Source organism: Eschrichtius robustus, chromosome 5, assembly GCF_028021215.1.
Source record: "Eschrichtius robustus isolate mEscRob2 chromosome 5, mEscRob2.pri, whole genome shotgun sequence".
In the NCBI taxonomy this organism is placed as follows: Eukaryota; Metazoa; Chordata; class Mammalia; order Artiodactyla; family Eschrichtiidae; genus Eschrichtius; species Eschrichtius robustus.
Window position 1 is genome coordinate 57,538,295 of NC_090828.1, and position 23,359 is coordinate 57,561,653.

At 53.3% G+C, this 23,359-nt stretch overlaps 3 protein-coding genes across 3 annotated transcripts; all 3 read right to left on the minus strand.

The window, feature by feature from the left end:
- Positions 1 to 3,476: 3,476 nt before the first annotated feature.
- On the minus strand, positions 3,477 to 5,935 carry HOXD9 (homeobox D9). The gene is made up of 2 exons (XM_068544873.1): positions 4,814 to 5,935; positions 3,477 to 4,466 (listed from the first exon to the last, which is right to left on the minus strand). The coding sequence occupies exons 1-2, from the start codon at positions 5,601 to 5,603 to the stop codon at positions 4,225 to 4,227; spliced, it is 1,032 nt and encodes a 343-aa protein (XP_068400974.1). The 5' UTR covers positions 5,604 to 5,935; the 3' UTR covers positions 3,477 to 4,224.
- A 2,686-nt stretch (positions 5,936 to 8,621) lies between these two features.
- HOXD10 (homeobox D10) lies at positions 8,622 to 19,311 on the minus strand. Its single transcript, XM_068544869.1, has 3 exons — positions 19,209 to 19,311; positions 10,934 to 17,169; positions 8,622 to 9,597 (listed from the first exon to the last, which is right to left on the minus strand). The coding sequence occupies exons 2-3, from the start codon at positions 12,183 to 12,185 to the stop codon at positions 9,320 to 9,322; spliced, it is 1,530 nt and encodes a 509-aa protein (XP_068400970.1). The 5' UTR covers positions 12,186 to 17,169; positions 19,209 to 19,311; the 3' UTR covers positions 8,622 to 9,319.
- On the minus strand, positions 18,938 to 23,041 carry HOXD11 (homeobox D11). The gene is made up of 2 exons (XM_068544874.1): positions 20,395 to 23,041; positions 18,938 to 19,664 (listed from the first exon to the last, which is right to left on the minus strand). The coding sequence occupies exons 1-2, from the start codon at positions 21,170 to 21,172 to the stop codon at positions 19,429 to 19,431; spliced, it is 1,014 nt and encodes a 337-aa protein (XP_068400975.1). The 5' UTR covers positions 21,173 to 23,041; the 3' UTR covers positions 18,938 to 19,428.
- Between the last annotated feature and the right edge of the window lie 318 nt (positions 23,042 to 23,359).

Genomic DNA, 23,359 nt, shown 5'->3' on the forward strand with positions numbered 1-23,359 from the left:
TGTTGAGGACGCCAGGCCCACCGGCCTTGGGAACCGACCTCAGAAACACTCCCGAGCCCACCGAGGAAGCTCCAGCTAAAGCTAAAACACACCTCCCCGGCTTTTCACGCCAAATGCGAACGTCTAAAACCCCCAGACGGCTCCCAAAGGTGCAGCAGGCGAGTGATTTCAACTACCCCCCCCATCCTTGTGGGTTGGCCCAGCTTGTGAGTGAGCTCCTGAGGTCAGTCCGAGTGGACTGAATATCATATTTTGCAAATGGAGAAAATAATGTCGAGATGGAAAGGCATAACAAGATAAAGTTTAAGACTCAATTGTTTCTACAGAGAATAGCTGAAAATGGTTAAGGTAAACGGATTTCTAATGAATCTCCAAATGATAAAGGCATGCTTTGTTTAACTTTTAAATTAGCAGGGAGTGCAAGGAGGCTTTTGTTGTCGGCGTGGTGACGGGTAAGGGTTTTTTGTTGTTGTTTTCTGCCAGTTATCGCCAGGTAAAGTTTCCTTTAAATCCGAAGGCGAACGAACTGATTCTGACAGTTAACGATTTGTACTCCAATCTTGCAAATACCCAGTTAAAAGAGTATTATTTTCAATAAAGCCTTGGAATGTAATTGTGCCTTTTTATTTCACTGTTTGGCGTGTGTGCGTGTGCGTGTTTAAACCCTCGATAGTGGGTTTTGGAATGGAATGGGGGAAAAAGAAGAATGAGCCTAGATCTCAATAATACAAGGCACCTTCTAGAACTTTGTGATTCCTGGGGCGGGGGGGCGGGGAGCGAAAAAGAAACACTACAGAATTCATTTCTACGCATTCTGGCCTAATTAAGAAAACATTATAACACAACATTTCCTCTTGGGACAAAACACTTAGTTTTTTGTTTTTTCCTTCAAGCATTCTGTTTATAATCTGAATGGGAACAGAGTGCGATTAACTTCGTAAATAAAGATGTATGCTTTTACACATTTCTGTTTTGATACAATGCATTGACTTACCATAACGTTTTATAGTTTCAGCTGTGCCGTAGTCCAAATTTTCTGAAATCCTAAGCCAAAATTTTATAACTAACAAACCCTTCTGGAGAATTTAACAGTGCACATTGCTTCTTTTTGCTTAAATTTATCGTAATTTGGAATTTAAAATAAGATTGTAAGTGTCTTTAATCAAAACCTTCTTCCGCCGCAACTCCCGCTTTACTATCACAAAGTGGAGCAACGGCGCCCTCTAGTGGCTAAATGCCACCTCTAGCCGACGGAGCTTACCTTCTCTTTATTCGACTCAAACCATTTCCAATCTTGTTCTTTAGTTTGACTGGCGCTTGGATCACTGACACTAATAATGCTTCATCCCTTTGTCGACGAGTCAAGTGCAGCAAACAGGGGCTCCTGAATGCCAAAGCTATTTGGGCTCCCAAGAGCTTCCAGTAGTGTCTTTTTCAAAAGCTTCCAGCCCTTCTTTTGCCAGACACAGTAAGTCCCCATTCTGTAATCGCCCACAATTACAGGATGGGCTAGATTTTTAAAAATCACAACTTTCTAAATATCAACTGCAACAGGCCTGTTTTTTTCCCCAATGGAGCCAGGGACTGCAAAAACTAAGAAATTATAGAAGTTACATTTGTTAATTTTTTTCTTTTAAAGCCGTTACACTTAGCATTAAATCGTGAATATTTGCTACTTTAACTTTGTAATTTTAATGCTTCAGGCCCATTTCACTGGACAATGGAGGGGGGGATAGAAGTCAAATTAAAAGCTTAAGCTGTATCTCTGAATGGCTGTCTGAAAAGGCCCTGTTCACTGGAACTTCTATGCACAATAAATGAGACATTAAATTTATATCAAAAGTCACATAGTGAAGTGAATTGACTAAGCATTCCACTTGATTTTTTTTTTTTAAAGCCAAGACTTTATAGGTGTTTCCTGAGAGGTTAATGTTTTTTCTCATTTTCAAAAATTCTTTCCTCCAATTCAGCTGTAACGATTAATTTTTCTATAAGCAAATAGATATAATTTCCAACAATGTTTCTGCTACGAGGTTTGCAGTGGAGAGCCAGATATTTTTGTGAAAGGTCATTTAAGTAACTGCATCTTTTCCCGCCGACCATGCGTCTGGGAGACGCTCGGCCTAAGTAAATGACCCAAGATCACTAACTCTCCCACCCCCAAATAACAGGCCTATTTTTCTCTTTTTTAAAGTACAAGCTAGAAGGCGGCCATAGTCAAATATTATTGAGAGCCACCCACCGGCTACTTCTAATACCCAGCCCATTTTAAAAATCAGAAATATATCGTCTCCTCCTTCCTACCGCCCTCCATTTTTATTCCCTAGGTGCTCACACCTCATCCGGGGGTCCCAAGCCCCTGCCTTCTTAGTCCAACAGAGTCCTGTTTACATTTTATTGTCCAGATTTTAAGACCCAGTTTTGTCTACATTTTTCCTTTCCTCCCACAAACACAAACATCAAAATGAGATGGTTTCAAAGAGAAGCGCCGGGCTTGTCGTAAACTCATTACCTCCAGACGTCTCGCCGGCTCGATGGCTTTATGACACCTTGTCTCTTCCTGTTTTCAAAGAGCCCAAGGTATCGGGTTGGCCGCAGGGGCGGGGGTACGCAGCACCTTCTGCCGGATCTGGGCCTTGGGTTTCCCTCCCAGCCCCCCTCTGCTTTTCCTTCAAGTCCCCTCTTTCAGCCGGATCCCCCAAAACTCTGCCATCGCCCCCGCCTTCCGCCCAGCCCAGGCCGCCCGGCGCCGCAGCCTGCCTCTCCGACCTGCAAAGGCTGGGCTGGGCCCGATCCTTCACTTACAATGACCTTCATTTTAGCCTCTGAACGCGGCCCTCAGAGGGCCGAGCTGGGGGCTAAACACACAGAAACTGGGTGGGGGAGGGGGCAGCGGGGTGGGGATAGCTGCGGACGAGAGCCTTGACCATTTTGATCTGCTAAGGTCACTTTGGGGCTCCTGTGGGGAGGAGCGGAAGCTCACAGTCTAACCGGCTCAGCCCTCCCGGAGCCAGCCAGCCAGCCAGCCCGCCCCGCGGACCTGGAGGAGTTGCCCCAGAGTGCAGAATTGGCCTCTCCCTGGTTTGGAGACGGGGTGTCGATGGCTGCGACTCCATGAGCAGAGGGAGATGTGGGGTACGGTACGTCAAAGCCCCAGCGAGAGGGTGCCTGGCTTCTGGAGCCCGTGGGGCCGCTGGCACTGCTGCAAGGCTGACACTGGGCCCAGGGCACAGAGTTCGCAGAGGCACTGGAAGCAGGCTGGGCGGCGGGGGCGCGGGGGGAGGACGGCCAAGTGCCCCCAGGGGCTGTGCTCAAGACTGGGTCTGCCCACCCAAAGGGAGACTCAGAGGCACATCAGAGAGACCTCTCAGGTGGAAGGGCCCCGGATTTTTAGCAGCGTCTCCTTCCCAGGGATGGGGGAGAAGTCCCATGAGGGTGACATTTTGCAGAGAGCCGGAGAAAGCAAGCACACAATGTTCAGGGCCAGCGTCTGGGCTCCATTTGATCAGGTCAGCATTTATTGGTAGGAAGCGGTAACATTTACAACTGGTCCTCAGGCAGGAACCGGGAGGGCCTACACCCGCGGCCGCCCACGGGAGCCAAGCCCTCCCGGGGAGAGAGCGGCTCCTCCAGTGCACTGAGAAGAAACCCCCGACCCACCGGAGGCCCTGGGCTCCTCTCTCGGCCTCATTCCAGGTCTCAGTGGAGGGCCCGCGGGCTCCCTGAGGAAAGTGGGCTTTCGTAACCGGTGGGCAACACGGCCGGGCTCAGCCTAGGCCGGCCTCCTCATTGTCGTCGCTCTGCCTTCGCTCTCGGAAGTGGGGTGCGCTTGGCCCCTGCTTGAGCAGCGCTGGGGGCTAAACTACAGCACTTTTCAGAAACATAGGGGACATTTACACAGGAGAGGGCTCCTCAAGCCGGCGTGCACTCACAAAATATAGCATTTCCTAAGGAACCAAAGGGACAGGAAACGGGGGAGCGGGATAGGGCAACACCCCAAAGCCACTTGGTTTCTCCAACACATAAGCGAGCAAATACAGTCCCCCAAATACCTCACAGAAACCAACCACACAGTCACTTCTACCTAAAAAAAAAAAGGCCGGGGTGGGTGGGGGGGGGGAAATGTCCGAATCGCTGGAGAACTTCTGGAAATCAAGCACCCACACACACACAAAAACCCTCTGCCACTGCAAAGCCGAGCGGTCCCACCGGCGCCGCGCCGGGTCAGTCTCCTTTGGGGCATTTCTCCTTGCTCATCTTTTTCATTTTCATCCTACGATTCTGGAACCAGATTTTGACCTGTCTCTCTGTGAGGTTCAGAATCCTTGCCACCTCATAGCGCCGGTCCCGGGTGAGGTACATGTTGAAGAGGAATTCCTTCTCTAGCTCAAGCGTCTGGTATTTGGTGTAGGGACAGCGCTTTTTCCGGGTGGAGCGAGCGTGGATCCAGTTTGCTGCGGGGTTGTCTATGAAGAGGGGTGTTTGGAGAAGGGGAGTGAGGGGCGGAGGGGAGGCAGGGAGAGACGACAGGGTGGGGGAGAGAGGTCGTTAAATTAATTTCACCAAGGATGGCTGCTTTTCACAACTTGGGGGGAATTATCATAAAAAGCCTTAATGCCCGCTCTCTGTTTACCGTACAAACCGCGCGCCCAGGGTAGGTGGTTATGGGAAGCTTTTTTATGGATGTGTGTTGCTCGCCTAGGCTAGGGTAGGCGTCTAGACGTTTTTATAGGTTAGTAAAACTATCAGTTTTGCACATTCGAGCCTTACAGGTTTCAGCAATAAATCAGGGGGCAATTTCTTTTGCACTTACTTGGGTCAAGTTGCTGCTGCGGCGGCTGCGGATGCTGCTTCTCCTCCTCCTTCAGCGGGCAGCCCGGGCTCGGGTGGTCGCTGCAAGCCGAGGGCTCCGATGAGCCGCCTGCCCTGGACCCAGACCCGATCCCCGCCCCGGGCCCGGTTCCCCCAGCCACTGCTGCCGCCTTGTCCCGTAGGAACGAGTTGCACGAGAACTCGGGGCCGCCGCTCCCCTGGGACTCCCGGGCCGCGGAGCACTCAGTCCGTTTGGAGGAGGAAGACGAGGAAGTGGAGGAGGAGGTGGAGGTGGAGGTGGTGGTGGCGGCGGTGGCGGCGGCCAGTGCCGCTCCATTTTCAGGCTTAATCCCGTAGTGGCGCCCGTTGGGTGGACCGCTGGGGCCAGGGCTGGGACCGGGCCCCGGGCCACCGTCGCCTCCGCCACCGCCCGCACCGCCCGGGAAGCCGGACAGCGGCTCCATCCAGGAGCGCATGTAGCGGCCGGGCTCGGAGGCGGCGGCGGCCAGGGGCGGCGGGGGCACGTATGGGTGGTAGAGGCCGCTCATCGCCGCCGCCGCTGGGGGCTGGGCGGGCACCGCGGACCACGAGGCGGAGAACACGGCCGATTTGGGGGCGAAACTACACGAGGCAAACTCGGCGGCTGCGGCGGCCGGGCTGTCGGCCACACCTGCGGGCCTGCCCTGCGCGCCAGGCCCTGGAGGTCCGAAGCGCGCAGCGAACACTTCGTCGCCCTCATGGCCTATGAGCGAGTCCACGTAGTAGTTGCTCAGGGTGCCACTGGAGGACATTTTGAGGCGCCGTGCGCTCCCACCCAAGGTTACACTGCCCGCCGCCGCGCCGCTCCCCGCCGGCGCCCGAGCCGCCGACTAGTTCGCAGGCTGCAGCCTCCACCATTGGTCGCGCGGCCCACGTGATCATATTTACCAATACCGGGAGTAAATCAGTCCGCTAAACTGGGGGCTGCTGTGATTTAAAAAAAAAAAAAAAATCATCAACATAAGCGCGGCAATTAGAGCCCGCGGGTCCCGACCCGTGCGCCGGGCTCAGCCCGGCCTGACTCGGCCAGCCCGGCGGCGGCTGGGACCACACGCCCGATCGCGGCCGGAGGAGGCGCTGGGGACTATTTGTTCCCCACTTCTGTCCGCACTCGGTCTTGCAGTCCGGAGCTGGTGCTGCCTCCCCAGTGCCTGGGCTCGGAGCTACCGGCCGTGCGTCCTGGGCGCCCCCAGCACTTGGCAGAGCCCAGAGTAGCCCGTGGGGGAGCGCAGAGCCGGTGCGGCCCGAGACAGGACGGCCTCCAGAGGCGGCCCCCTTGGCGCCCGAGGGGAGTTCTTCTCCCCGTGCCTCTCTCCCGACCCAAACCCACCCCTCCCTACGCATACCCCCCCCCACACACACACACGCTCTCTCACAGCTTGTCGTGTTGTTTAAAACAGGTGGAAGACCTCTGTAATGATATTATGCCTTTCAATAAAAATTTTATGAGGTGTATTTGATTATAGATTAATGTGTCCCTAATAAAACGGACGGATGGAGCAGCTCGGAGGGCCCCCTCCCCCTACCACACTCACGCGCGCGCAGCCACACACACCCCCGACGTGAGGCTGAGCACACGCCGAGGCCCGAGGGGTGAGCTGGGGCGGCCTGGCCCGTGGGCTGGGCGTGGCGGCGGCCACCGCCCGGGCTCTGTCTGCCCTCGGAAGTGTCCGCAAGCTGGCAGTGGGCACCGCGCGGACAGTGGCGGCCAGGGTGCCTTGTCTTCTTCGGGACTTCTGGAAAGGTCCTGGAAGAGAACACGCCAAAGGGCAGAACCCAGATTGTAGTGCAGGCCCGCTCCCACCCGCTGCCCCCCGCCCCCGACTCGCCTCAAAGAGGCCAGCATCTCCCTGGGCCAGGACGCTTCCCATGGTTCCCACTTAAAGGCCTCTGAGTGGATTCCGGATATGTCTTTTAAATGGCTTGGTCTTTGGGCTACTCTCTTAGAAATTCTGTTCTTTCTTTTTTTTTTAAAGCCTCCAAAGGTAAGGCTGGGCAGCCTTGAATCTGAGGGAAATGCCCATTGTCACTCCCAAATCCATGGTACAGAGCCTCGGAAGCCCGGCTGGGAGCCGAGACAAAAGCAGCCGGGGCGCCGGCGGTGGAGGATATATTCCTCGCTCTACAAGCTGCCCAGCGCACCCTTGGAGGGCTCCCAGCCCACCTCGAGCCCCGGAAAGGAAGGGGGAAATGGCTACTTCTGGCCTAATCGATTGCCTTTGCCAATGGCTTTCTGATTTTATTCCAGAGGAGCTGCCTTTGCCTGTAGCGCGGGTTTTCCTCCGAGACACGGCCCCCTGTCAACAATGAATGGTGCTCCCCACATCGCAGGGGGTAAACTGAGAAGCTAAAATTGCCCTCCTCTTCTGCCCAACCAATGGAGGTCTGGGCAAATCTATTCCAGTGTTCTCAACCTGGCACTGATGCGCAGCCGTCCCTCTTCCACCCTAGGAAATGGCTCCCCTAAAGTGTTCTGTCTTGGAACTGGGAAAGACTCTTCGTTTTCGGGAGGAAGTTTAAAACTCTGAATAAATACTGAGTCTCCCAAAGACTCCTTGGATGACGGTTTTAAGGCTCAGACCCCCTAAAAAAGGGGACAAATGAAAAGGACGTGTTTTGTGAAGCTGCTTGAATCTATTGGAGACCCTCTGAAACCACAGTACAACATGGGGTAACGAATTCTCTGTCAGCTCATCCCCCCAAGGCCTCTCCTCTCTTCTCCCTGGCCAGACTAAGGTCTGGACCCTCTTGGGCTGAGGATCCTGCAATCTATCTATCTATCTATCTATCTATCTATCTATCTATCTATCTATCTATCTATCTATCTATACACACACACACGTGAACGCTGGCTGGAGTTTTCTGAGTCATGGTGGTAGCTGGAACATTCGACTTCATGGGAAGTCATGTTCATCTGTAAATTCTCTTTCGGTCACCCTTCGTATATTTTCCTGCCTCCCAGATACAATGGCTCCAACCAGCATTTTGTAATTAAATAGAGGGAGGATTAACTGGGGAAAACCTTTTCTTCCTTTAAAAAAATTTTTCATGTAGGTCACTAAAAGGTAATGACTGAGCATAAAATCCTTCCACAAGGAAACCAGGGCAACGTGGGATGGGAAAACTCACCCATCCTCGACTTCACTTTGGCCTGGCTGTCTTGCGCTTGGGATGGGGATGGGGAATGGGGATGGGGGTGGGGGAGAGGAAAATGGGGGCCGAATTGGATCTGATGCAATGCTAAGTTGCTGCTTGTCCTTGCTCCTGTAATGGAGGCATGGCGGCTTCCAGGTGGGCAAGACTGATTTCAACTCAGCCCCTGATGATGGCACACCAGCCAGAAATCTCCAAGACTCCACTGAAAGCATTAAAAATAACACAACCAAAACCAAAGAGAGGAAGACACACAAGTGGGGAGCTGGGAGGAAAATGCGGTTTGGGCACAGGCTTACTTACCAGGCTGAGACTAGAGGGGAAGCTCACACCCACTGACAAATCAATTATGTTACTATCATGGGGGGAGGGGGAGAGAGGACCCTCCTTCTTCCCAACTAGGAAAACAGCACATACAGTTTGGATTATCACTCCCCTGACCACTGCCAAATTTCAGCACCAAAGATCCCCTTCAGCTTTTCTCTCCCATTTCCCCTCCCCTGCTCTCTACCACCCCGACAACTGCCCCAAACAAGCAGTTTAACAGGAAGACAATCTCACCAAAGTCTTTCATTTCCACCATAACATATTTCCATTTCAGAAAGCAGAGGGAGTACACTTGTTTCCAGAGTTTATTGCATTATACATGCGACCAGAACATGCACAGAAAGGACAGGTTGCTGTTGTACTTCTACCAAACCATAGATGCACCACAAGGGAAAGGCTACAAGGCAAAGTCTCAATATTCCATCTCACCAAGGACAATTGCTAAACTCATTTGCAAAAAGATACATTGTGATGTGCTTTTTAAGTCCCTCCCCACAAAGCTTGTGGGTTTTCTTAATCTTTTTAAAATATATATGTAAAAGTACTTTTAAGTACTGGATGTACTCAAAACGCCATGAGCTCATGGACTAACCACACACACAGACCTTTTGTGTTAGGAAAAACATGAAAAAGTCACATTGCTGGATGGACGAGTGGATTGATGGATGCTCTACAGTTCCAATAAGTTAAGACCCAAATGAAAATTCGCAGTAATAGTTACCCTGCATTACGATGAAAAAAATAATAAATTACATGTGCTAGTTTTTTAATATATATATATATACTCATAGGGATTACAGATCACTTGCAGCATGAACAGAATGACCCCAAAGTCACATTCTAGCAGGAAAAACAAAAACAAAAACAAAAAAACAAATCAAAAAACAGAGAGCAATGAAGGTTTTGCTTCCGCCTTCCCAATCCTCCAGCACTCGGCCCTGGAAGTCGGTGCCCCCTCTCCGATCCTGGCCTCTGACGGGCCTCGGACCTAAGAGAAGGTGAGGTTGGCGGTCAGTTCTCGGATCCGGTTCTCTCGGCTCATCTTCTTGAGTTTCATTCGGCGGTTTTGAAACCAAATCTTGACCTGCCTGTCGGTGAGGTTAACGCTCTTACTGATCTCTAGGCGGCGCTCGCGGGTGAGGTACATATTGAACAAGAACTCTTTTTCTAATTCCAGCGTTTGGTGCTTAGTGTAAGGGCACCTCTTCTTTCTGCCACTCTTTGCAGTGAGCCAATTGCTGGTTGGAGTATCAGACTTGATTTCCTCTAACAAAATTAAAGGGAGAAAGAAAAAAAATCAAGAATTTTTTTTTCTCTCAGTCTGTTCAAATGTACCCTTGGCCATGACCCCTCTGGCAGCCAGGCCCTTTGGGAAATGCTGGTATTACACATTACTCACACGAGGTGGGCCCTGGAAGGGATTTGTAAATGATGCCAGATTAGTTAAAATACCCCAAATGACACGATGGGTGGGTACTCTCGCCCTCTGTGTCAGCGTTCTCTCTCTCTCTCTCTCCTTTCTGACCCGCACAAAATATTAGTACAATAGTAAACTTTCAGGATCTCACCAGCAACATTCTAAGTGATCATCTTACAACAGGGCTAGAGTGGAAGAAGCAAGCCACAGCCTGACAAGCCTACAAACCCCACTGCTTCCTCAGATCCCCAAGTCTGCCACTTCGTTCCCACTTCTCCTAGGCAGGCAGGGAGCCCCGCACAGCCAGGTTTATAGGTGCCAATTCTCTTTCAAAAGATAACCGAGTACAACTTCTCCGCCCTGTTTGGGCATCGTTGTGTGCCCAAGAATTTCCTGAATTCTTATGCCTTCTTGCCCCCACACAAAAACATTCTCCCAGAAATGTAGCTCCTTGCTGTGGCCCAACTCTGAGCACTGGGGGAGAGGATCAGGGGCAGAAAAGCCAGAGCCCCTGGCTCTTTGCCCTGACCAGCCCTAAGGCTGGCCCTGCTGGGTGGGCCACACACATTCCATTCTCTCCCCCTTCTGCCTTTGCCCCCTTTGCAAATGGATTGCAAAGCTTTCGGCACTTTCCCCAGACAAAGCCAAGGTTACCTAGCTCCGCAGAGGCAAGGAGCCCTGTTCTTCGGCCCAAGCACCAACCGGCCCAGCCATCTCATTCCCCTTGCCGCCCCCAAGCTCGCAGGATGCGGGGTGCATACGCTTGAACACGAACACGGTGCCTTGGACCACCTTAAAATCATCATTGGGTGAAAGGCAGGGCTGGGACTACAAATCTGAGCTGGAGAAAGGAGGTTCTGGGGCCGTGTTTACCAGCCGCAGGTCTCATTTGCGCTCTTTTGTTGCATTTCAGGTCTAGCGCAGGAAAAATAAACCCAGCAAGCCCTTCCTCTGCCGGGGCGCCATCAGCGCGGGGCCAGGAGTAGCCAGGAGGGCGAGGGCAGCGCGGGAAAAGCAGAAACCATCTCGGGACTAAGATTGCCCCTCCAAGAGCGGGGAGGAGTGGCACTTGCCAGTCGGGGCCCCAGGCTGCTGGGTTCGGCACTGGGCACCCAGGCGTTCCCTCTCTCTGCCGGGTTCCCGGGCTGCGCGCCCCGCTGGGGTGGCAACTCTGCTCATACCGACCTTTGCTTTCCTTCTCCTGTACTTCGGGACTGGACACGGAGACCTCAGCCAGGCAGCTCCTCTCTTCTGGAAGGCCGCCCTTGGCCTCGGGGCTCTCCACCTGGGAGACTTTGGCGGGCTCCTGGCCACTTGCGGGCTTGTTCATCTTCTTTTCCATCTGCAGCTGGGCGGCCGAGAGCTGCGGCTTGGCCGCGCCGCGAGGGTTGAGCTGGAGCATGACTGTGGAGCTGCCTTCGGGGCTGTTATTGTACTCTTGGGTTTTCCCGGTGGCGTAGGTCTGACTCAGTCTAAAATATCCAGGGACAGGAACCTCAGGGTTCTCAACGGGACAGGACTCAGGGACCAGCCTCTGGTACGAAGGGACCTCAGCAGAAATGAGTTTGTTGCGCTTATCAGAATACATGCAGCAATTGGATTCTTCCTTAATGTTGGTGGTGAAGGAGCAAGTAGGGACTTGCTGTGTAACAGGTTGCTCTATTCGACAAGATCTGTTCGGGTCTGTCCAACTGTCTACTTGAGGTATATAAGGATGCACATTCATACCCATATTTTGGTGGTTCACTTCTCTTTTGGCCAGAGACGAGAGTAGTCCACAGGTTTGCATTCCATAGGTCCCCATGTCTGCACTAGGTGGTGGCATGTACATGCTGGCGCTGCTCGAATAAAAACTGTCACTCCTGCAGGCACTGATCAAGGAATCTACTAAAAAAGTATTAGCAGCAGGAGAGCTGTTGGGAAAGGACATTTTGGGGAGGAATTTGAAGAAGAGAGATTGTGTCCTTTGTAGGCTGACATCTCTAGGAAAACATTCCCCGTGTAATTGTGGATGCCTCTGCCGACCACATGACAACCAAGCCAATGAGATTTGAAAATGGCCTTGAGCCGCAGCCTCCTCGCAGGTCACGTGCTCCAGAGCCGGCCAGCCGGCCGCGTAAGCACGGACAACAGCGACATCTACTACGCGCCCGCGATAGTGCGCGCTGGAGACAACCGGCCCAGCACTCTCCGCCGTCCGCCAGCCTCCCGGGGCTCGCTCGGCCCGCCCGCCCCACTCGCGTCCCCCACTCCAGCCGCTGGGCCCCGCAGGCGGAAGGAAAGTCTCGGCCCGAGGGGTCTCCGGGAGGACACACGCGGGGAGGGAAGCCGGGGCGCCGTGGCGCCAGCACACAGAAGCATTCTCCGCACACGCCCAGGCAGAAGGCGCCCAAGAGGGCCGGGGCGAGGGCGGGGTTGGGGGCCCAGCCTGGTTCATTTTGTCCCAGGCAGCCTGGGAAGGTGAGTTGGATTCCCCAGGCTCTGAGACATACCACCCCAAGGGTCCACAGGAAAGAGCTCTGGTGCGGAGACGCGGCCAAGATATCTTGGGGAGCGGAGGCGAGAAGGGCCGCGAGGGCCGAGAGGCCACGCAGCTGGCCGGCCCCGCGGAGCCCCGAGGACCGGCCCGGCCCCGGCGCTGTCCTCTGACTCGGCCCGCCCGCCCCAGCTCCCAGCGCCTCCGCGCCCCGGTGGGCTACCCGAGCCTTCGGCTCTCCGTGGAACCACACCCCAATCTCCGCGGGTCGGGCCGCTGGGAGCTTTCAGCCCGGAGACAATCCCTCGCCAAAAGTTCGCTATCCGCGAAAGCATCCCCCGGGTTCCCAGCGGAAGAACTAAACCAACTAAACCAAGGATTCCCTCCCCACACGCCCTGATAGTAGAGGGCAAAGAGGAAGGAAGAGAGAAAAGACTTTTCTAGGAAAGGAGGAAACTCTCGCCCTCAGACTCCAGAAGTTTTAGAAAACTGGGCCAAGCAGGAGAGAGAGAGATGCAAAGGTGTCATTTGGTTCTTCTGCACAGAAAATATGTTTTCCTTTTATGGATTTTGTAAAAGCGCTGGTTTCTGACAAGTGCAAGGTACAAAAGGTTGTGGAATTTATTAATACATATTAAGAAGAATCAGGGTGATCAATAAAATTCTCATCTACATTCTTGGGCTACTTGGTAATTTTCTGGCTTCTGAAGGTTTTTAAAGAGTTATACCCGCTGTTGCCACACACGGGAAGATATTTTATTAACAAATCAATTGAGACTTTGTAAAGGATAAGATTAATAGTTAAGATTTAGCATAATGGCGTTTGCTTTATGAATTATTGAAAATTATACTATTGATTTTTCCCCTTCGCTGCTAACCAAGAAGGTCAATTTTTGTTTTAACACAAATTGTCAAATATTAAAAGCTACACTTTTGTCAGAAGTTGAGTTTTATAGTTTTGGACAATTCCTAAAAGTATTTGACATGATTCGATTCTGCTTGGGTAAGGGAAGGGAGGGAAAAAAGAGGTGGGGGAACCTCAGTCCTCTGTTTCCTTTGGTGAGGGAAAGTTCTATAAAGAGGATTTAGTCTGGGGTTGTGGTCAACCTCGTTAAAAGAACAACCACCAGCACCACCATGGAAACTCAGAGTTTTATGAGAAACTTCTTCAACAACTTCCTCCCTTGTTCTCTGGTTGCAGGCGGTGAGCAGTCCTTCGGAAGCCGTGGCCTCCGGGCAGCAGCAGGGAGCTTTAACCTTGATTTCCAAAGGTTTGCCCTGCACGAGGGACCCCAGCTAGGGCGCTGGAGCCGATCCGGCTTCCCGGATCCCCTTTCCTGCATCCGAGAGAGGAAAAGGGCCCCGAAAATTCTGATCGTAAACCAGTTCTCTGCCCAGGAAGGCATCCGTGTTTTCTTCTCCCCACACTAGTCCTGTCATGGGCTGGCCTTGGATTTCAGGCCCAGAGACTGAACTTGTGCGCAAATTGGGTTTCTGCCTCAGCAGAACTTTTTTTTTTTTTTTTTTTTTTGGAGCCTGATGCTCAGCCTACTGGGGGACATAATAGCCCGCTCGCTCCTTCACAAAAACCTTTTTCAACAAACCCTTTGTCCACCCCTCCCCAAAAGGAATCTCCCCTGACCTGGTGGAAACAGTCGTTGGACATTATTTTCATCCTTGGGACCGCTTCGGCTGTCCCCTCACAGTGCCCTCGCCCAAACAATAACCCCTTTTAAAAAACTCCGCAGTGGCAGTGAGACAGACCTTTTAAACCTTTACGCAGCTGTTCAAATACAACATCATTGTCAGGTTAAAAGCCTGGCGCCTCTAACTGCTCTGGCTGCGGGATGCCGCCGAAGAAGTGGAGGTTTAAACATTACCTTCGGCAGGGGTGGCTGTTTTTAAGCTTGGGGGTGGGGGAGTGAGGAAGGCAGGGAAAAAACCCAACTTTTGACTCTAGTCTGCTAAGGTCCTATTCAAAGCTAACAGCCACTGACCAGCACCCTGAAATTTGCTTTCTCTCAAGACGGAGATCATGATCTCAGCCACAGCTAAGCATGCCCAGGGCTGGACAAAGTGCCCACTCCACACGCTCGTGGCAGGCGCCCTGACGCCAGCCTGGCGCTCCAGCACTGTCCTCCCTTTGCTTGTCGGCCAAGGGAGCTGCTGGGAATCCGTTGTCCAATTCTCTCTATCCCACAAGGGAGGCAAGAGTGTTCAATCTAATTGAGAATTTTATGCCCATCAAATGCCCTTTCATAATCTTTATTTATACATGAATAAAACATCCAAGCTAAAAACCAGCGATTCCTCACCGAACGGGTAGGTCTGCCATGAGCCAGGACAGGCAGGATCTGCCTTCCGAATTTGGGGGGACTTTGTTTCAGCTCCCTGTGCCTTCAAGCTCAAAAGTCACTCCCACATTGGATTTGGTTTTAAATAGGTATTCTTCACTCACAGGGGAAAAAATGTGTATCAGATATAATTTTGGATCTATTATTACAAAATTCTCTTTTATTCTTTTTCAAATTTCTGTCTTCAGACCAGCTCCTTGAGGCCAGAGACTGCCAATATTTCAGAGAGATTTTATTATAAAAATCAAGCAAAATAGAAATAATACAAGATAATGATCTGAGCCTGGGAGGATGGAAAGTTTGCCTAAGACTCTAAGGCTAAGATAAAGCAAATGGAATGAAAAAGCAAGGCTTTCAAGTCCAGGCTTTATTTTGCTTACAAGTATTTAATGCAGCTGCATAGCTGCTGTTTTCGATCATCTTTAGATCAGTTAGAGCAGTTACCATTAATAATAAATCAATATTGCACAATAAAGGAGATGAATATCCACAATTGTACCAAGACATTCTTCTCCCTGGCACAGTTCTTTCCAGAGAAAAATTAAAAGGGTCGCTTTAGCAAGAAATTAGCATTTGTAATCAAGAAATGGCTTGTATCTCTGCTCTCCTGTCACTGGGAAGAAGAGCAGCGGCCCTGGGCCTGAGTGGACCTGGGGCTAGGTTCACCCTGAATTTGGGCCCTGAGTGGCCTCTCAGGGCTGTGCCACTTTTGGGGGGCAGAGTGGATGGGCAGAAATTTTAAAAGCTGCTTCCTCAGAGCACCCTTCCGGATTGCACCGTGCATCTCCCAGCCAATGTGAAAAGAAGTCAAGGGGGCAACTGGGGAGGCTAGAGAAGCCACCACCAATGCAAAGAGGGGTCTAAGGAGACATGCAAAAGGACCGGCAGTCTAGGAACCTCTTCCCTTTGCAGACACAAAAGACTACTTCTCCCAATTTCCCTCCACTTCAGGATCTGAGACCTCAGCGACTCAAGACATGTGGCCATGCTCTATGAGCCCCACACACTGTGAATGATCAAGAGGGGTCAGGTCTGCAGCCCCCAGAAGTCCTGATCCAATTCCCTGACCTTTTTCAGGCTCAATTTGGGCGCTGCTGAGAGGAAAGGAACTGCAGATTGCTAAGCATCCGTGATCTGGGGGAGGCTGCCAGTCAAAGCCAAGGGTCCCTGAAAGGCCACAAGCACCCCCACTGGAGCTGCCTAAAGAGGAACGCAATGACATTTGGGGAGGGGGGCTCTCACCCCACTTGGACTGAGGCCCGGGTTAGGCTCCCGGAAATGTCGATTCACAATAGCTAAGCTGGGCCCACGGTCAGACAGGCAGGAGCCAGGGTATGCGTGGGGAACATCAATGCCTCTGGCTGGCGCCTCCCATAGGGTGGGGAGACTCATGGCCCCCAGCCTCCACTGAAGCAGATGCCAACTCCCAGGGGTGGACCCAGAGTCTTCGGTCCAGGGCCTAGAGGGAGGGAGTAGAGACAGCGGGGCTGAGGAGGTCCTCACTAATTCCGAGGCTGCATGTACTTACAATGAACTTCGGGAAAGAAAGAACTGCCACCCTTCATTTTGGAACTGCCACCCTTCATTTTGGAACTTCCCTTTTGGACGGCGGATGGTGGCACAGGCCCTCTGCAATGTCAGGGGCTTTTCAGGGTGGGAGTGGGGTCGAGGAGGGCACGCAGTGAGAAAACTGCTTCCAAGAGCTTGTGCCAAAATCAAACTCGGCGCTCAAGGCCAGCAGACGGCTTGGAAGGCTGGCCAGGGTTCTGTCAAAAGCAAAGCCCGTTTGCTTCAAATGCATTCCCCATTCCACGACGCCTTGAAGTTTAAACATTTCCCGGACTGCCTGACGCTCCGCGCAACCACATTAGCCCAGTCTGGCCCGGGCGCCCCAACTCAGTCCTGCCTGTGCCTCCCGGTAGCCCCGAGCGCCAGGCACGACCGGGGGTGGGGGGATCCCTCCCGCAGAACGACCCGCTAGGTCCCCACGCGTCTCATTTTTCTGAGACCACACTCAGCTAAGTTGCCGGCTCCCTGATCTGTCTTAAACAAAAGCCTTTTAATCACCCCAGGCGGTCGGAGAGCGTGCAAGGCGGACGCGGTTTTGGGCAGGGGTGGTTCTACCTTCCTATGGCTCTCCACACTCAAACCACCAAGAAAACTGATTTCCGTAATTTAATTAACTCGCAGTGGCATGACCTATTTTGAAATGCACATATTTGTCTTTTAAAAACCTCTCCTCGACACCACCAGGTTATACCGAGGTATTCTTTGCAACAGCTTTATCTTTAAGAAGACAACGATTAGGTGATCTCTTGTTTCAGGAATCTGCTCCCGTTCCTCTGTCTTTATACAACTTCCCAACCTCATGGCTGCTTAGAATAAACAAACATCAAACACCTCAGCGATTTCTAACCGCTATTAGAATCCAGTATTAGAATCCAGTATTGGAAAGATATGGTACCGCTGCCTCTCCGACAAATGCGGCTTCTGGAACGTGAGCACGCCCCCGTGTGGCTCTCCGAGGCCAGGCAAACGCGAAATGGTATCTCTAGGTTCGGCTCTCCTACGGTGGTGGACATACAAGCTTGCTACATTTAGACGCAGTTTAAAAGAGAGAGAGAGAGAGCGAGAGCGAGAGAGAGAGATAGACGGAGAGAGAAAGAAATAAACCAGTTTAAATCTCCTGGAACGATCACATTACTAGGGCACTGACATTGTAACGGATGCCTAGAATTCCAAACAAAGGAATCCCCTTCTGAACGAAGTTATTCCACTGTAGGCTTTGTTTCTATTGCATCTTTAACCAAAGGTTGAGGGACATTTTTGGAAACAGTATAAATATATTTTCTTTTGTTCCATATCATAGGAAGTGCAATAATTTATTTGATAGGGTGACAAATTTTTTCAAATATAACGAAGTTAAGTCTGTAATACCTTCCTTTTTCAAATACCTGTTTTTAAAACCTCGGTTCTTCATTAGAGCTAAAGGACTGCTATATATGACTCCCCCCCCACAAAAAAAAACAACCCCAGCATTTCCTAGCTGTACTAAAAGCATGCTGGTAGACATTTTAATATAACCAGTATTTTTAAAAGCAGTCAATTGCTATTGAATTACACAAATGTTTGAAGGGAAATTAAGGCTATTGATCCTGAAATCAGGAATTGGCTTAGGTTTATGGTGAGCCCCCGATATGATTCTGTGTGGTCATAAGCGTGTGTGTGGGTCTGGATGTGTGTGAGCATGTGTGCATGAGAGTGGGTGGCAGTTGAATATCACAGAAGAACCTTAAGGCACCTAATTATTCAGAAAGGTTAAAGGTCATGACCTTGACATTTTGGAAGTTCAAAGGCATACACTTATGCACTTATGTTTTTCCTTCCCCCCAAAAGCTTTGGTAATCAAAAAAATTTTGCATTTGGAAATGCATGCCCCCTTGGAAGATGCATGGGGTGCTGTGCCTCTTATGGATTTATTTTTTGACTTTGGGCTTACGAGAGGTTACGAGTCATAAGATTCACTTTATTCTTTTCAGAGAAAGAGAAGCTCTTCTCACTCTTCCCGTTTATTGCACATTGCGGAAATCTCCTTTGGGCCCACCAGAAGGTGTATAATATAACTCAATTAAGCTGTTTAGAACTTTAGCTTTTATGGTGTTGTCTAGACAGTTCAAGGTTTTGTAAACAGCCTGGCCTGGCCCTGCAACATAAAGTGCAGTGCGGCCCCTACCACATTCTTTACCTTGAAGCAGTAAATGTGGTGAGAAGTGGGTCTGCAGCCCTGGGCCCTATTTCCAGGGAGGAGGGGTTACCTTCTCTGCTCCAAGCCCCTGTGACACCAACAAGGACCCAGGCCCTCTCCACCCACTGATACCTTCCCTTTAGCAAACTAGTTTCTTTTTTTCCAATGAGAGGTTCTAGTTTTAATTTCTTCTTTTAAGGGACCCTGCCTCCTTGACAGCTTGTTAAGAGTGAATTTGGTCTCCTAAGCAGTTTTTATTTTTTTAAAGTTTCTTTTGTTTTTTCAGGAATTCCAAGTTTACTACACTGGGGGTGGGGTGGGCAAGGAGATTTGTTTCTTAGGTTCCTGCTGCCCCAACCTCATGGCCTGGAGAAGGCAGCACCAGTATGGCTGGCTCACATCTTCAATTCAGAGATTCATCCTTAAAGTGATTTTCAATGCCAGTGCAGCCTAGAAAGGATGGGAGGGAACGACTCTTATTTTAGCGGGATTAAAAAGCATTTCACTTGATTTTCAGTTGCTTGGAAGAGAAGGTTCTGGCCACTAAAATATCCTAATCAGACACTAAACTTCTTCAAAGAGGAAAATTCATACAGTGTATTGAAGCTGTAACCTCCATTTTACTAGAAACCATTTATTCACACAAAAGACAGTGACCCATGCCTTGATACGACAGACCAGAGGTACATTCCCCAGAGTTTAAATAATCTGCATTCACCAAGGGGAAGGGATGCGGTCCCTTAAACTCAGAACAAAAACAAGCGCCTTCCAGCCCCTTGGCCTAACTCTCTACAGATCCCACAGCGTGCCCACGGGAGCTCAGAGAGAGGGAGGGAGAACAACAGCGCATTGGCGGTAAAATTGTAAAGGGACGTTTGCATTTACCATTTTCCCCTTATTAGGATCCGTTCGGCCAAGTCCCCGACCTCGTCCGCAGGCTGCAGTGGTCGCTGGGAGGTCCCGAGTTGACCGTGGGAAGGAATCGTGGAGTTCCACAGAGAAGAGGCGTCATTAAACCCAAGGACATTGGGCCTGCCCAGGGCAGGCTGGTGGGGAGGAGAGTGGGTGAGTGGGGCTCAGGGGAGAGGGGTGCTTCCTGGAGCTCTCAAAATAAGGGGTTTCCAGTGAAATACTGCAGACGGTCTCTGTTCAGTTTCTTTTCTTTCATTCTGCGATTCTGGAACCAGATTTTGACTTGCCGGTCAGTGAGGTTGAGCATCCGAGAAAGTTGGAGTCTTTTCTCTTTGTTTATGTACACGTTAAAGAAAAACTCCCGTTCCAGTTCGCGGATCTGATACTTGGTGTAGGGACAGCGCTTTTTTCGGGATCGCTGGGGGGCCACTGCAAGGCAAAAAGACCAAGAGGTGAGAGAGGCCACTGCCTGCCCACCCCCCGGCTGCCCGCCCAGGCCCGCGCGAGGGCCAGGCCTCGGCCCGTTGGGGACGTCTCCTGCTGCCGCTGAAAGGCCCTGCCTGCGTCGTGGGGGATGATATATGGGCGTTCACAGGAGAGTGCGGGCGTGGACGTGTGTTCACGCCCAGACACACACACGTGCGCGCACACACACACACACGACCTGGCATCGAGGTGGGGAAGCAGAGGGCGAGGGAGGCTCTGAGCTGGACTCGGAAGGGAGAGAAACACGAGCGCGCCGGGCAGCCAGCGGCTTGGATAAAGTCCAGTTCAAGCATCAAACTCTCCCCAACCCAACGCCCCCCCCCACCCCTTTAAAAGCAGGAGGCTCGAGTGTCCACACTCAAAAATTGGCTTGAAATCTCTCCTCCCTCCCTCCATGGTCTCTAGGACCAACCCCCCTCACCGCACGCACAAAACTGGGGGAAAGCTCTCTGCAGCGATTAATGTCCTCATCGAAGTCTACCTTAAGCCCACCTAAATTGGTTTCCTATCGTAAACACGCTTTACAACGGCCCGGGAAATCTTATAGGATGTATAAACCCCTTCGAACGCTTATAAAGTAGCACATAAAACTGCGCAAGCAGAGGGAGGCCCCTCCGCCCCCCCGCGCCCGCGGCCCCCGCGCCCAGCCGCCCACCCCACGTCCGGTGCCTACCTGCGCCGCCGCTCTTCTCAGCCCCCGCCTCCCCCGGGGGCACCTCGCCGTCGCCGCCCTCTGCCGCCCCCTTGGGCTCCGAGCCGGGGGTCGTCTTGGCGCAGGGACTTCCCCCACCGCCACTGGCCGCCGTCTTGTGGTTGCTCTTGTCGGCGGCGCCCTCGGGCTGCGGCGGCGCGGGCGGCGGAGGGGGCTGCGGTCCGGCGAACGGGGGCCCGGGTGCAGCCTCGTAGAACTGGTCGAAGCCCTGCGGCAGGATGCCGTTGCGGCCCACGGCGCTGTAGAAATTGGAGGCGGCGCCCGCGGGGCCGTGCGGCGGCCCGGGCGCGGCGCACACCGGCTCCGGCGCCTTGAAGAGCACATCCGGACGGCGACCCGCGGGCGGGAGGAGCTCGCGCTGCATGGCCGCCTCCTCGGCCGCCGCCGCCGCCGCCGCCGCCGCCGCCGCCGCCGCAGCGTAGTAGGGAGCGTAGCTACCGGCGCCGCCGCTGCCGCCCCCGCCGGGGCCGCCGCCGCCGCCGCCGCCCCCTGCACCGCCTCCGCCGCCGCCGCGGTATGGCCACTTGGCGCGCTCCAGGCCGTAGTCGCGGAAGGCCACTTCGCGCACGGGCTGGACGTGCGGCGCCAGGTTGGAAGAGTAGGGGAAAGTCATCTGGCAGGACGACGGTTGTGACAGGAACGACGGCTTGCTGGCGAAGTCCGACGGGGCCACATAGTAGGCGCAGCCGGGCAAGTACATGCTGGCTGCGCTCGGGCCGCACTCGTCAAAGTCGTTCATGGCTCCGCGGCGTGCGCGCCGGCGAGCCCCGGGCCGCTCCCCGCGCCGCCAACCTGAGCCATCGATTGCACAAGAGGCTTGGGCCAGGATCAACTAAGCAAAAATCCCCACCGGGAGCTGACGTGCTATTCATCTTGATTGATTCTGGTGGTAATTATGTCACGTGACGCCATGGAGAGAAATGTCCTTATATCTATATCAGTGCTCGCCAACACACTCCGGGACGGTTCCTGGCGCCGAGACGCGCGCGCGCTGGGGGCGGATCGGCCTCCCTCTCCAGCCAGCTCTCCCCGGGCACCCCCTGATTAGGCTGTGCCTCAGGCCGGTCACCTGTGCGCCGCCGCCGGCTGCCACTGCTGGGTGCATCTGCCACCGCCCGGCTGGGCCGCCCGCCCGCCCGCGCCTTTAAGTACGCGGACCGAGGCCGGCAGGGAGGAGGAGGGAGGGGGAGGAAGGCGGAGGAAGAGGGAAGGGAAAGAAGCGGAGAGCTGAGGGGGGAGACCCAGCTCCGGGCACAGGGGACTAGGTGTGAGGGTGTGAGTTTCCCACCCCCCACACCCCTTCCTGCAGCCGCTCCCTCCCCCGCGACGCCGCCACCCTCTTCAGTTTGCCCGCCAGGAGCTTGTTGCTTCTTGTTCAAGGGGCGTAATTGCGCCTCTCTCAGGGCGCATGGAGCCCTGATTTACATATTTCTCTGCCCAGCGCCTACGCCGCGGAGTAACTTGGGTCTCTCCATGGACGACCGGGAGCACGAATGCCAGCCTCAAAAAACTCACGCCAAAACCCTACCAGGAGCTCACCCGGCCCAGGACCTCGGTGCCCCCTCGGCCCTGTCGCCCTCTCTCCTTTCTGTCTCTCTTTCTCCTTCCTTGTCTCCCTTCATTCTTCTCACTTTTCTCTCCTGTCCTCTCTTCTCTCACTTCCCCGTTTCCTTTTTTCTTCTTCCTTCCTCTTATTACTCCCCACCTTTCCTGTCTCAGTCTGTCCCCTGATCCTCTTCTCCTTTCCCCTAGCTATGTGTCACCACCTCTATCTCTCTCCCTGTCACCTCTCTGCCTTTTCTCTCCCAGTGCTAAAGCAAGAAGGGAGTTCAGCCAGCGAAGATACCCCGTGGCCCTCTAGAAGCTGGGGGGTCTGGTGAACAAAAGGATCTGGATTCCTACTCTCAGGGTGCCTGGCTTCCCGCTTTCCCGCAAGCGGAGACAAAACGCCCGTGCCTCCGCCCTCCTCACCCTCTCTGCCTTCTGGCCTGGACTGGGACCAACTAGCCTCACATCCAGCCCCTTCTCGGCGTCGGAGCCCCGCCAAGGCCTACGCATCCGTGCCGTGTCTTTCCAAGGCTCCTGCGGCACCCTAGGGCCTGCACAGTCACTGTGGGCCCCCCGGAGGTCCGTTAGCTCTGGGGGTGGGGTGGGGGGCGGGCTCTCAGAAGTTCTTGCCTCCTTGTTCAAGCCCCTCTTCTCCACTTGGCTCTGAGGGCCCCCCATCCACTCGCCCCAAGGCCTCACTCTCCTCGGCAGTGGCTGCGTTCCTCTTTTTTAGCCTGGGGGGTCCAGGCGAGGCCTGGGCTCCCGCCTCGGGAAAGCCAGCGTTTTCCAAAGATAAAATCAGTCTCTCAGAAAGAAGCTCCCCAAACCCAAATCCCAGAACCGAGGGCAGGAATTTGCCCCTCTCCCCAGGATTCCTCTGCCAGGCAATCGCAGCACTGGTCCTGGGCCTCAGCCCTACGCCTAGGAGAGGCAGTGCAGGTTGTGAAGCTGGTTCCCACCCTGGCCCCGGCCGCCGCAGTGCTGGTGCCGTGAGCTCTGCCCACCATGCCGACAGAGAAAAGGCGGGTGATCAGAGATCATATCTATTTTCTGGCCAATGTTCCCCCCTTCCTCTTTTTCCTCCTCCCTCCCATTCTCCCTCCCACTCTCTCTTCTCCGCCCCCCTCCCATCTCAGCTTCCCTCAGAACACTGCGCAAACAGGTCGGTGGGACTGGAGGGCAAGAAGCCCCCACCCCCAAGAACTGCCCATCCTGTGTGCACCTTCCACGCAGCTGGCACTCTCGCCCAGATGCCAGCTCGCCCCCTTCTCCTTAGCCCAGACCGCCAGCACACTTATCTGCCTGCCCATCTCCATCCGCGGCCCAAGCCTCTCCCTTTCGGGCTCGTAGTCGACGCCCCTGGATCTGTCTCCTAAAA